Source organism: Garra rufa, chromosome 15 (genome assembly GCF_049309525.1).
Source record: "Garra rufa chromosome 15, GarRuf1.0, whole genome shotgun sequence".
NCBI classification, from domain to species: domain Eukaryota; kingdom Metazoa; phylum Chordata; class Actinopteri; order Cypriniformes; family Cyprinidae; genus Garra; species Garra rufa.
In genome coordinates, this window is record NC_133375.1 from 3,717,625 (window position 1) to 3,732,310 (window position 14,686).

General features: G+C 36.6%; 1 protein-coding gene across 4 annotated transcripts in view; it reads left to right on the forward strand.

Annotated features, from left to right (window-relative positions):
• The first annotated feature begins 297 nt into the window (after nt 1-297).
• The window catches only part of fgfr1a (fibroblast growth factor receptor 1a), a 58,662-nt gene continuing 44,273 nt past the window's right edge, over nt 298-14,686 (forward strand). For all 4 annotated transcript variants that reach the window (XM_073819156.1, XM_073819158.1, XM_073819157.1 and 1 more), the window contains exons 1-2: nt 298-910; nt 11,922-12,086. In XM_073819156.1, coding sequence (XP_073675257.1) covers nt 11,993-12,086 — 94 coding nt within the window. In that variant the 5' untranslated portion in view covers nt 298-910; nt 11,922-11,992. The remainder of the gene's footprint in view (nt 911-11,921; nt 12,087-14,686) is intronic.

A 14,686-nucleotide genomic window follows, 5' to 3' on the forward strand; every position in this document is an offset into this window, starting at 1 on the left:
TATTGGTAGCTAATGTCTAATGTGGAAATTATTTATTTTATTTACCTGTCTTAACCAGTCTAACTTTTTGGCTCAACTTTTCAATATAATATAATATAATATAATATAGCACAATGATGTTGTATCTATTTTGAAAATGTAAAATGTATTTTCGTTTCAGTGAGATTTTATAGAGTTTTTAAGAGGGGCTCGGTGTGACAGAAACTACAATCCCAAGATGCACTGGGTGAGCTGTTTGGTAGTCCTGAGGTGTTAGTGATGGAGGGGGAGTCAGGTCTTTCTGCTCACACTCCTCCATCCATGAGTGCGGAATCTCGCTGTATCCTCTAAAGTGCTGGGGGAGGCCGACGGTACGGACTATCAAACCAGTAAAAAGATACAAAAGTAAAGTTAGTTACCCGACGCTAGACTAATTTACACAGAGGACTGCGACTCAAGTATAATCGCGTTTTGAACGTTTCGGTTAGTTTTGACTTTGAGAGGACTGCCGACCGAAGTAGAGATTGGGGTAAAAGTTTTTCCCCTCTACCTTCTTTTCGAACGAGCGCAAACAAAAACCGCACGGGTGGGATTTTCAGAAGAAAAACAGATGAACACTGCAGGAAATTGCTTTGGTGGGTCTGTGCATGAACCTTAAACGTTATGTTACTGAACGAAATCATCTTCACGCGATCTTGAAGACGAGCACGCGTCTCTGCCGAGTATTTTCACTGATTTCAAACGATTCTCGGACGAGTCGAAAGAAAACCTGTGAACGTCCGAGTGATTTAATGAAAAGCAAAGAGGCTATGACAGAGGAAGAAATGTGGAGTTTCGTCTAGTGACTATTTGGGAGTCTGTATTTTATAAACTTCTGAATCTGATCTGGGATTGACTCTTTTCAGAAAGGATTTCTTCCAGAAAGGAAAAGGTGAGTAAGGCTTGTAAATGGATTCTGTTCGTCTGTAATAAAATAGTCTACAAATGCTTTGCTGTTTTATGGAATGTGAATAATATAGGCTACTAGTAGTGTTTTTATAAAAATGCTACTACACTATAAAACGCTTTTTTATATAGGCCTATGCGTATAGTTAAATGACAGCTACATTAAGTTTCCTGAAACGCGTATATATTTTCTCTTCTGTTATTGTCCACTCACTGTATTATTTTAATTTGTTACATTCATGTCTTTTAAACAAAAGAGGTTGATTCATAAATCAATGCATTTTTTTAACTATTTGAAATGCATGTAAAGTAATTTTGACTGGGCAGTTTGTTTAAATGTGTAAATTTGTCTCTTACTGAGGCTGACTACCTTGAGGACGCTGTGGGATCTCATCAGCTTTCATCATCAAATGGCTACAAATCTGATATGTTATGAGAGCAAGTTGTTGCGTGTGCCTGTACAGCATGCGCGCTCTCGCATAACGTCATATTTGAAGCCATCCAGTACAGTCCAACAACAAACAAACAAAAACATTCCTCAGCAACTTAAGCAAGAGTAGCTTAGGATATTGTGGTGCTCCTGTAGATATAAGTAAATAAAATCGTTCCGGTTTCAATTAGTGGCTTCTGTGAAGGAGGTGTTTTGGTTTGTTGAGAATGAAGCTAACAAATTTCTTGGTAGCTTTTACTATTCAGAATTGGGGCCCTGACAGTCATCTTTCATTTTGAGCGGAAATTGCCCCTGGACCATTTTATTGTGTTTATTTTGATTCATTGTTATTGTGTAAATGTAATATTTTCCCTCCATCTTTGAAGTTTTGCAGATTCACTTTGCCAAAATAAATGCCTGAAGTTATCTTGATACGAAAGGCAGGTTTGTTCTTGCAGTTGTTTATCTTCCCACAGTAAAGGACAAACAACATAACTATATTGGAGTATGAGTTTGGATGGCATTGTGGCAGAAGGGTAATTCATATAAAAAAAAAAAACCACATTGTAAAATACGTAAGACACATTAAATCCTGGATGCGTTTCAGTATTTTCAATTTTCAGTCTCGCCAGCTGAAAGACCCATTTATGTCCTTATTTGGCCAGCTAGAGAAATGTACCTTTCGCAGAGATTAATATTTATTATATTTTATCCAATATATATTGTATTCTGACACAACAATGTGCTAAAGTACAATAATGTTTAGGAATGTTGAGTGAAACGCATGTATACGCATACATATACATATACATGCACACATATATTTATCATTGGACGTGCTTGAATGTTGTTCTGCTTCAGATCTTGTGTTCTGTCACTTTGTACATAGCAAAGTAATTCTGCACCCACCTCACAGTGTCACTCCCTCTTTTCTTCCTCATCACTCACTAGATAATTTCAGAGTACTGCAAAGTAACCCCCCTCTTCATTCTTGGACTAGTGCAGTCTAGAACTTTCAGATCATTGCTATATCTTTTACTCAGTTATGTATACTACAATTACAAACACCCATTCTTTCAGTTTAGCCTTTTAAAAACGTCTCTGCTGTTAAGTGACCATTGTTTGGAAGAAACAGACATTCACAGATAGTTTCCACCTTTTCACCGGTATGAAGAGCGAGATTTGTCAATGGCGACATGCTGGCTGGCGACTGCATGCGCAGACTTGACCCAGACTTGTTGCAAGACGTTGCAGAAATGTGAGCAAAATACAGTCAATTAGATATGAATATCTTTAGGCACTAATCGGCAAGAACGTTTGCTGAAAATGAGTTTCCTGAAGAAGACCCAAGATGTATTTCTGTAATTTCATTTTAATCTTAAAACTAATTTTATCGGAACATAAAGCAAGGTAGATGATGTTTTCAATTCATATTAGGTTCCTTTATTCATAAAGCCGTTTTAGTGCTTTCCCTTGAAAGTTTTTCTTTTGCTCTTTTCAGCCACTGAAATACTGAAGAACTGTAACCGACCTTGTGAAAATGTAGTTGTTTAAGTCCATAATTACATCAATTACTTAAATGAGAGGGGAAATCATTATGGCTGCTCGTCCCTTAGGATCTGACCAGTGATTTTACAGTTAGCCGCTCCAGACAGGTCATCAGTTCGTCTGGTTTGCAGTAAAGTTAAAGAGTATTGTAAAGAGGGATATGGCATTGACAGTTTGAGCTGCATTTATCAAAGTCAGTCAGTTTGTTTTTTGTGGAATATTTCGAACCACAATGAGGTAATATGCCTATTTGAGCCAGCGCTTGTGTGTTGCATTCGCTCACAAACACCCGTTTGAGTTTCTTGTGGTGATCTTCTAGTGGCTGCTTCAAGGTGAAATGCTCTGTTGTTTAAAAATGAAAGGAAGCAAATGGATGAAGGAGAAAAGACGTGCTGTGCCGTGGGTGTTCTTCCGGTGGAAGTTTGTGTTGAGAGTTTGGAAAGAGGAGGAATTTTCTGCCCTCTAATTTACTGGGCTGGCAGGGCTGGGTTGGCACAGTAAACTATCGCCCAACACTTTTAAAAAGAAAGTTACTATTACACAACTGTCTGAGAGCTTTAGCATGAAACCTGAGGTGGAGTTTAGGTCTCAGAATGGAGAGATGCGCACAGCGCCTTAACGGAATAGTTCACTTTCAGAACAACAATTTACAGATAATGTACGGTGCCCCCGAGTTAGATCTTCCAAAATGCAGTTTAAATGTAGCTTCAAAGGGCTCTAAATGATTCCAGCCAATCCCTAGCAAAACGATTGGTTATTTTCTAAAAAACATTTACAATTTATATACCTTTTAAACTCAGAGTATACACAGATCTAGACAAGACGAGCATTTAAAAGTTAAAAAGTATATAAATTGTAATTTTTTTTTTTTTTTTTTTTTAGAAAATAACCGATCGTTTTGATAAGACCCTTCTTTCCTCGGCTGTGATCGATTAGAGCCCTTTGAAGCTGCATTTTGGAAGTTCAGACTCGGGGGCACCATAGAAGTCCATTATATGGAGAGAAATCCTGAAATGTTTTCCTCAAAAAACATAATTTCCTTACGACTGAAGAAAGAAAGACATGGACATCTTAGATAACAAGGGGGTGAGTACATTATCTGTAAGTTTTTGTTCTGAAAATGAACTACTCCTTTAAGGCCTTTCCACACTGAGTGCGAAGAAGCAAAACAAATATCTCACGGGAAGACATGCTGGAATAAAACAACACATTTCAATGAGTGCTTCCACATTGACTGCGAACATTTGCGCCCCGAAATAGCAAATGTTTTTTAAACAACCAGTCCGATGAATCTTTTCAGTTTTGCAAAGCGAAAACAAGGCTGTCCAGTAAGACTAGAGCATTACGTCACGTGCCCGGAGCGGCCGCTGTTGCACAAAAGGACGACAGTGGTGGCGCTCTTTCGAAAACCAGTGTAAACGAACACATAAGAAGAGTATATCAAGAGCGAAGAGCTCTTGTTATTGCATCTGAGAACAGATGGTTATTCTCACATGTTTTTAATATAATTTCTATTAATTCTCTACTAAATGATGTGATCTGGAGGAGAACACTGTCCGTTTTCTTTCACGTGCGCGAGTGTAATATGAGTCAGAGCACGTTTACTCTCTAGATCTTCCGTAATAAAAATCGATTGAACATTTTTTCTACTGCTCTACATAAACAGACATATGACTGTTATATCAAGGATTTTAAGCAAATACATTAATAATGATAACAGTTTTCAAATGTGGCATGATGCTAATTTTACTTCTATTTATATTTTTAAGACAACCAGTGTGAAAGCACCATTCGTCAGGGATTGGCCTCGCGCCTTCACATCGGTCTTAGTCAGAAAGGCCATTATTCTGTTTACATCACATCTGCAACAAAACAAAATGGCTGAATGAAATCAGATTTTTAAAGGTTAGCCTTTATTCATGACCAAATTCAATTCAATTTGTCCGGGATCTTGTTTTTTAAGAGGACCTAGAGGAATTAGAGATTGACTTAGAGCAGATAAAGGAGCAGGAAAGGGTTTTGTATGTGAAGTTCATCAGCCTGGCCCTAATAGCCTCCCCATGGAGTGGCAGTCTCTTGGTTTGGTGGGCCGGCTATTGCTCTGGCTCCCACCGGCGCTGGAATGAGTGAGGTCAGGCGTCCCGTCTCCGACACAAACCAATGCTGTTCTCTGGAATGTTCCGCTCCAGTAGTAGGCAGCGGTAATGAGTTGGGCCTGCTGTACGCTCTCGCTATGTTCCCCTCCGATGATCAGAGGGAGAGAAAAACACGCTGGGCTTCATTAATTAGGGTACTAACTTCTCTTTCCACTTGACTTGGTCTATTTCTTTTTATTCCGTGCACTCTCTCTGTCGTCTGTGCGCGCCTCCTTTCCTTTTACCCTCTCAAAGCGAACTCTGTGGAAAGACTTTAAGTATAATCAGCTGGATGTTTGTTCTGCAGTTTGTTTTACTTAGGAATAGCTCATGTAAACAAAGGAACGTTTTTCTTTTTAAAAATGTTTAAACATTTACATCAACGTAATCGCAGCCAAGTAATTTGATCATAAACTAATCCTTCAACCTCTTGTTTTTTTTTTTCTCCCCTTTTCCATATTTATAAAATGTGTTAACAGCTAAAACTAATTTAGGATGCAGATTTGCTGAAACGTACACTTCTTATTAAAGAATTAGTTCACTCCTGAATTAAAATTTCCTGGTAATGTACTCAACCCCATGTCATCCAGGATGTTCATGTCTTTCTTTCTTCAGTGAAGGTTTTTGAAAAAAAAAAAAAAAATAATAATCCAGGATTTTTCTCCATATAATGAACTTCAATGGGGATCAATGGGTCTAAATTGCAGTTTCAATGCAGCTTCAAAGGGCTCTAAACGATCCCAGTGAGGAATAAGGGTCTTATCTAGCGAAATGATCTGTCATTTTCTAAAATAATTAATATTCTTTTTAACCACACTAGGGATCATGTAGAGCCCTTTAGAGGCTGCAATGAAACAGGACCTTTAAGCCACTGGCTCCCATTGAAGTCCACTATATGGAGAAAAATCCTAGAATGTTTTTTGACTTTTTTGAAAGAGAGAAGGACATGAGCAGCTTAGAGTAAGTCAGTTATTAGGAAATTCAATCAGCAAATGTGTTTGCTGTAGTTTGAAAGATAATCTATGTGTATCAAAGACTGACAGCTGTTTGCTGAGTCCAGTTCCTCTTAGCTCACCTGCTCTGTGGGGAGTTTCCCATGGATAATATTTGCCTTTCTTAAAACTTCACAAATTAATTTTATATAAACTATTCATCTAATTAAACTTATTCAGCTTTCAGATTATGTATTTTAAAAAAGATCCTAAAAGATCTAGATCTAGGGATCTTTTTGTGCAAAGTGTTGCCTAAGGCTGATGATACACAGGGCAACTTTTTGAGCAATTTAATCAGGCAACTTTTTTTTAGCAATGTTGCTTGGGCACTTTCCCATTGAGAATAGGTAACAAATTTCTATCTGAATAATTTAGATCAGTCGTGGGCTTTATATCTCACCTGGGTGCCCATTGACGGCAACATTTGCCAAAGTTGCCCGGCAACATTGCTCAAAAAGTTGCCCAGTGTATCATCAGCATAAATCTCTTATTAACATCATGTTGCCTTGTTTATTATAATGGGTGCATTCTGATTTTGTCATATGTCTTGTTATTGCTACACATCATTACTGACAAACAAATCAGATTCATATTAGTATTGCATTAGTATTGCTGACTTGCTGCCTTTCGATCTAGTCAGATTTTTTTTTGGCCTGGGGATGATAATTGGTATGTCGTAAGTGTCTTTTGCAGTGTCTTGGAGGGGATTGGAGTTGGCACCAGCTCAGTGTCTGTCACCCCTGTCTGACCATTCGCCCGTCTCTCCATTCATCTGTTCTTCTGGTTTGTACCAGCTGCAGACATGGCTTGAAAAATGAAACCAACACAAACTCTATGGGAACGATTTTATGCGTATCAAATCTCTGTTCTTGGTGTTTGTCCAAATTTCTCGTCCTTATTAGAGCAGCTGTGAAGGTGTTAGACATCTCATTGCATTGTTCTGTGAAATATTCGTCTCAAGTGCATTATGCACTAACATTTTTACAGGGGCACTAGCACTAGAAATTAGTTGTAAGATGTGTTATTGTAGTTTTGGTTTAATGTGCAAGGGTTTCTGAACCTTATATGTGACCCTGAACCACAAAACCAGTCATAAGGATAATTTTTTTAAACTGAGATTTGTGAAAGCTGAAATCTGATTAAATAAGCTTTCCATGGATGGTTTGTTAGCATTGGACAATATTTGGCCGAGATACAACTATTTGAAATTCTGGAATCTAAAAGTGCAAAAAAATCGAAAATTTGCTTTTAAAGTTGTCCAAATGAAATTTTTAGCACTGCATATGACTAATAAAAATTAAGTTTTGACATATTTACGGTATGAAATTAACATGAACATGATTTTTACTTAACATTCTAATTATTTTTGGCATAAAAGAAAAATCAATCATTTTGACCCGTACAGTGTATTGTTGGCTATTGCTACACATATATCTTTGCTTAGGACTGGTTCTGTGGTCCATGGTCACATATATACAAAGATAAATTACTGTTAAAAAAGTTTGGATTCAGTACTTTAACAAAAGAAGAAAAAAATATATACGTTCAGAAAGCAAGGATGCATTAAACTGACAAAAAGTGAAAATATGTATTTAGGTATGCACAAAAGTGAAGCAGCACTAGAGGTCGACCGATATTGGTTTTTACCGATACCGATAGCTAGGTTGGACCACACTGACCGATACCGATTAATTAACCGATAGTTTTTGAAAATGGATAAAGCATTTAAAATAGTGATCTACTATTTTTTTTAAATACTAAACCATACTTTGTACATGAAAAAAATATTATTTATTATATATTGATCATTAAAGTTATTTCATAGTTCATTTATGTTAACAAAATATCAGTAAATGTTGAAATTAACACACTCTAACAAGGAACAACACTTCTATTCTACAGCTTTCATTAATCTTAGTTGATGTTACAAATGGGCTCATCTTTACATTTTAACAATATGTAAAATTGCAGGTTCTATGCATTTTGTTTATATTTGACATCTTAAAATTAAGATTCAATTTAATTACGATTTTCAATATCAACTAAATATAACCATTTGTGCAAAATATACTTATTTTTTTTTATTATATAAGCAGGCTACTTTTTTTTAAAACATTTACTTATTTAACATAAGCGTTCTTTAAGTGTCGGCAAGTTTACAAAGTAGTTTTTTTTTCTTTTTTCGTTTGATTATTACTGATGAGATCACAGACAGTCGCTGCTTTAACCGGCTGCATTCAAACGAATGCACAGATTTATTTCGATGTATCAGATGTTTTGTCCTGCTCTGAGAACATAACTGACTGTGTGTACATCGAAAGTATTCGAAAATCCATGTGCATTTAACCTCATCTGCAAACAAGCTTTTTAAGACGAACAAACACAAAGAGAAAGTGAAAGTCTGTCAGTGCGCGAGTTTAGTGCATCTAATAGTACTGCATTACAAACGGCAGAAATTAAGGCATATCTAAAGTAAAACACTGCGATTGAAAGCTCACACTGTCAAACAATGCACACGTAGCTCAAAGTGCAAATTCTGTGCAACGAAGCCTGCCGCGTTTCTGGCGCGCACACGTGTCATGTGCAGGAAAAACACAAGCTCAACCGGACAAAAGTGCAGCGCTGCATTGCGCGGACAACTCGCAGGTATCTCTCTCTCACACACACACACACACACACACACACACACACACACAAGACGCGTCGCGTGTAGTTCAAGCAGAAATCTAAAACAGTTTATTTAATCACCAATCGGGCAAATGTTTACCTCCAGAAAGATAAAAAACCAGCAAAGGTTAGTCTAGACAGATTGAACGGAAAGAGAAAGTGCGATCTATATCATTCATTGCAGCCATTTCAGAAACAATCTCTTTTCTGTTTTACATTTATGTTTAAATATTATTTGTTTGTGTTTTATTTCAGTTTAATATATTAATTACCAAAGAAGTTTGTGTTATTTGTAAATGTCGGACGTGTATGAATTGGAGGAAATACGCCGGGAGAATTGGAGAGGTTAAGACACAATTTTTGATCACTTCGTTCGTTTTTATATGTGGAAATTCCCTCCTTAAACGAATTTCGTTTTGTATAATTTTTATCTTAATTTTTAATATATATTTTTGTTGATCAGTTATTAAAATCAAATAAGAACAGGAAAATTGGCATTGTGAAATAAAGTGCGTAACAAGATGCAAGCCTATGCTTTAAGGGCCTGAAGAAAAGGCTAAAACATGAATTATAGTTCTTTATGAAGCATAAAGACATTATTAACAATGATTTTGGACAGATGATGTTATATGATGTTACGTAAAACTATAGCACGCTGTGACTCGGCAGGATTCTGTCGGCTGAATGAACACGGTTTGCTTTCTCACATCAGGTCTATAAATCTACAACTTTGCTGGCTAAAAATATGACTATAAATCAATACAAATATATGATAACAATCCTAACATTGGTCTGGGGCTTAACCTCTACTCTAAGACAGCGGAGCATGAGCGCTTCAGCAAGGGAACGCAACCAGGAAAAACTATCGGCAGGAGTTTTTGCCGATGACCGATAGTTCGGCCAATCAACTATCGGTGCCGATTAATCGGCAAAACCGATAGATCGGTCGACCTCTAAGCAGCACAACCATTTTCAACACTGATAATATTAAGAAATGTTATTTTAAACAGCAAATCTGCATATTAGAATGATTTCTGAAGGATCATGTGACACTGAAGACTGGAGTAATGAAAAACTGTTTAAAAAAACGTTCTCTTAAATTGGAATAATTGGTTATTTTTACAAAATAAGTTGCATTCGAAATGTACTTGGCTCAGAAATGTGACAGTTTGAACTTTTGATCAGTGTAGAGAATTTACAATAATTCACAACATCCCAGACTCTCCGCGATATTTCCTGAGCTCTTTTTCTGGTGTTAATGTTAAATAAGTGCATAGACAGTCAATTGAGTTTTCATTTAGTTAGTTTAGTAAGTCTAGCTTTAAAAGATTAACATTTACAGATAATGTACTCACTTCCTTGTCATCCAAGATGTTCATGTCTTTCTTTCTTCAGTCGTAAAGAAATTATGTGTGTTCAGGAAAACATTTCAGGATTTCTCTCCATATAATGGATATGTATGTTGCCCCCAAGTTTGTATTTCCAAAATGCAGTTTAAACGTAGCTTCAAATGGCTCTAAATGATCCCAGCTGAAAAAGAAGGGTCTTATCTAGTGAAACAACCGGTTAATTTGAAACAAATTGACAATTTATATACTTTTAACCTCAAATGCTCGTCTTGTCTCGTTTTCGTCTTCAATTTCAAAATCATCCTACAACGCTGTTGTACCTTTTTTTTGTAAAGGGCATTTGATCTTCTATGTATGTTCACTTTGTAAACACTGGGTCAGTACTTCTGCAGCGATGTAGGATGATTTTGAAGTTGGGGAAGAAAACGAGATGAGAGTTTTTTTCGACATACACTAACTGTATTGACCCAGATCACACTTCGCATGCACATCTCAGAGACGAGACAAGATAAGCATTTGAGGTTAAATGGTATATAAATTGTCAATTTGTTTAGAAAATAACCGATTGTTTCACTAGATAAGACCCTTCTTTCTTGGCTGGGATCGTTTAGAGCCCTTTGAAGCTGCGTTTAAACTACATTTTGGAAGTTCAAACTCGGGGGCACCATAGATATCCATTATATGGAGAGAAATGTTTTCCTCAAAAAAACAATTTCTTTACGACTGAAGAAAGAAAGACATGAACATCTTGGATGACAAGCGGGTGAGTACATTATCTGCAAATTTTTGTTCTGAAAGTGGACTAATCCTTTAAGATTTCTTTCAATTTGTTTACATTTTCTGAAGACAGAATCTCAATTGAAAGCAAAGACACAAATGTCAAGCAGCTGAACATTCTGAAAGAAAAAACATCTGGCGAAATTGTGAAACGCTTCTCTTTTCTGACCGATCCACTCGTAGAGGGGTGTGTGTTGAAATGTGTAAATGATGAGTTCTGATAGCTAGTAGGACAAATGGCGTGTCGGGGTCATGCTGGGGTCTAAACCAGCAAAGGGTTGACAGATATCTGTGAAGGGTTGGAGGAAATGCATTTGTGTTTCTGTGTATTTTACTGGAAGTGTTTGTAAGGGCAAACAGATGGAGTGACCCTGCACAGAACTGCACTACGAAAGTCTGTTTTCTACATTAGCTTTGTCGTAGTACATTAATATATTAATAGCAAGAAAGTGCCATGTTAACTTTTTGTTCAAAGTGATTTAGTTTATGCAGACTCAAAGATTCTGAATGTTCTCTTCTGTTGTCCTGGTTGAAATCCTTGAGTTCTTAAAGGACGTGCTGTTCCACTGTTGACCTTATACAGCAAAGTTATGATTTCATTGGCCTCGTTGCTACATCTGAAATGGATGGACAGTTTATCAGGCTGTTTATATATATATATATATATATATATAATATATATAAATATATATATATATATATATATATATAAATCTCTGATCTGTGCAGCTCAAGCATCAGAGGAGTTTTACAGGATTTTTTTCTGTCAGGGATGCTTTTCTAATGTCAGCTTAAACTGAGATTTCTAATGTGTATAAAGTTATTCTAAAGAAATGTTTAGCAGAATTATTTCAGTATATTTTATTGATTCTGAACAGACTGCTTGCATAATAATAATCGTGTGGGTGGAGAAACAAATTAACCAATAACATCACAGCATGTGTTTAACAATTCAGTCAAATCCAGATGGTTATATTCAAGACCTGCCCAATGTTATTTCTAACTAAATATTATGTTTCCCTCAAATGTCACACTTTGAAAGATTCATGTTGTCTTTAATCTTTTAATAATTGTTTTGCTTTCTCCGTCTCATACCCAGTGCTGATGTCCTAGCTGTTTTTATGGAGAGCTGGGCTGAATGCAGAGTTCAGATGTAGAGAATCCTTGATAATGATGAAGATAATGAAGACCATGTTGCTGTTGATCTCAGTACTCCTAACTCAGGCTCTTCAGTCCCAGGGCAGACCGGCCACCCAAGATGAGAGTAAGTCTACTTTGTAGTACTCTTGTTGTATCGTGTCTCAGTTGAAGGTGTGTTAATAATAAACCATGTCTCAGACACTTTGCAATTAAGCCACCTGAAATAGTTTTTTAAATTGGTCATATCTTACGTCTGCCTTTTTTGTTCTCTTTTAATGTTGCTTAAGGTTTCTTTCACCAAAATAGGTGTGATTGGTTTCCACCCTCTGTCTGAGCTTAAGTTAAACAGACTGTTTGTTGCAACAGAACCATTAAGATTTCTTCATATAAATGAACGTCATTAAGGTTTCTCAATGACCTAATTTTAGGCTTATATTCAGGAAACTGTCTGCATAATACAATAAACACTTCTTTTTAGTGTTTAATGAAAGATGTGACCCTGGCTTAATAGCATGGGTATATTTGTATATATGTATATATAGCCAAAAATACATTGTATGGGTCAAAATTATCGATTTTTCTTTTATGCCAAAAATCATTAAGGTATAAAGTAAAGATTATGTTCCATGTAAATATTTTGTACATTTCCTTCCATAAATATATCAAAACCAAATTTCTGATTAGTAATATGCATTGCTCAGAACTTCATTTGGACAACTTTAAAGGCGATTTTCTCAATATTTAGATTTTTTTGCACTCTTAGATTCTAGATTTTCAAATAGTTGTATCTTGCCCAAATATTGGCCTATCCTAAAATCTCATACATCAATGGAAAGCTTATTTTATTCATGTTTTATGACTGGTTTTGTGGTCCAAGGTCACAAATGTGATGAATTTAACCAATTCCAAGTTCATTTTATAAGTGATCTAACTAAATTTTTTTAAGTCTGTTTAATATATTTCAAGTTGAAACAACTTGTCCATCCAGTTTGAATTTAAAGCAGCAAGTAGGTGGACATTGTTTTTAGTGTTTTCATTATTCTAAAGAGCAAGTAAAATGCTGATTAATACAATGTCTCCTTGTTAAAATGAGCTAGACTTTGCAGAAATTGTACTGTATGAGTACTGTATGTCTAATGCGAAGTGCATATTCTCAATCCATATTCATATCTGCAGTATGCTGTAAGTTAGTGGTGTGCCAGGGGGGAAACACATTCTACTCTGAGCTGTGGAAGCTTACACATTTCCACCTCATATCCAAAATAGTCATTTAAAACCCTGAGGACTTTCATGCACTTAAGTCATAGTCAGAGAGTGAAAAAGGGAAACAGGTTGCAGAAAAAAAACACCAGCTGAAATAAAACCCTGAAAAATGTGTCCTTTGGCAACATTCCAGCCGAGCGAGTGCCTGTGGCTCTCACAGGCCCAAACGTGCTTCCGTAGCTGCTTCATCGTCTTTTGGATTTCGGAAATACGGTGTTCCCGGGAGACTTCTAAATGCCTTGCATTACAGTTACCGCTATTATAAAGCGAGCGGTCACTTCTGCTCTGGCCGACTGTGGAGGCTTTAAATAAACACAGTGGGTTTGAATTTACCCCAGAGCTGGAGGTGTGAAATAGCTGCCATCTGTACCCTCCGGCTATGCAAAAATACCTCACTTTTCTCTTCCCCCTCTTTCTCTTTTTCTCCCTCCCCGTTGTCTCACCATCCTCCTTTTGTAATGAAAAGGTATTTGTTGTCAAGAGTTGACTACCGGAGACGCTATAAATTACTGCTTTTAAAAGAAGACACAGAAAGTACTCCGCCCTGTGGTGCTATTCCACAGTGGAGATCGTGTTTCTGGGAAAACGAAGTACATTTTCTGGTGGTTGAGCGTGGAGTTGTGAAGTGTAGACCTGTGGGTAGTACTCAACTTGAATTGCATGAAAAAGTTGGTTAATGTTAACAAGAATGTAGATTTTAATTTTGTAGACTCTCTGCGGGTTTAACAAATTGGGGGCTTGTCCGGGATACAGTTGAGTTTTTACACTATTTTGGTAATATGTTTCAGTTTCAGGCTATTTGTTTGAATACGCCCCTAAAGGATTCTGTTGTGACTGTAATGTAGGGAGGAAACCCCAACCAAAATGTGATGGATTACCTTTTACCCACTTAATGCTTGACAGCCAAATGGCCAGGCATGCTGATACCGTCTACGCGTTTCCTCTACTCCTCCTCTCCCTTCTTCCTCCTGTCAGGACAGAGAGCACTTTTCCCTCTCTCCCCTCAGGCCTCCTGTGGTGTAAATGATAGTTTCAGCTGTTGATGAGTGACTGACACTCCAGCATTTGGTTACATTTGTTTTTTCCCTAGGTGGGAATACAACCTGCACAAACAACAGGATTTCCTAAAGTAGTGTTTCAAATTTGTCTAAACCCTCTGAAATGGTTTGGGATCGGACACTTTCAAAGGCCCAGAATGTTTTATTGAAAGCGGAAATAAAAACCTAAATCGAATCTAAATGTGGACTTATTTGAAAGTCATTCCTTTTTCCTTTTGTAGAAATGAACACGTTATGCTTTTATAGCTTTATCTATGGTTAATGTTGATAAAATATGGGTTTGTTAGTGTTATTTTGTTTATATACTAATATAGTATTTTTTTCTAATCCTTTAGTTCATTTTACTCAGTTGTTTCACTATGTTTTAATCTTTTTGTTGTTTTGTTATTTTTATTAGTGTTTT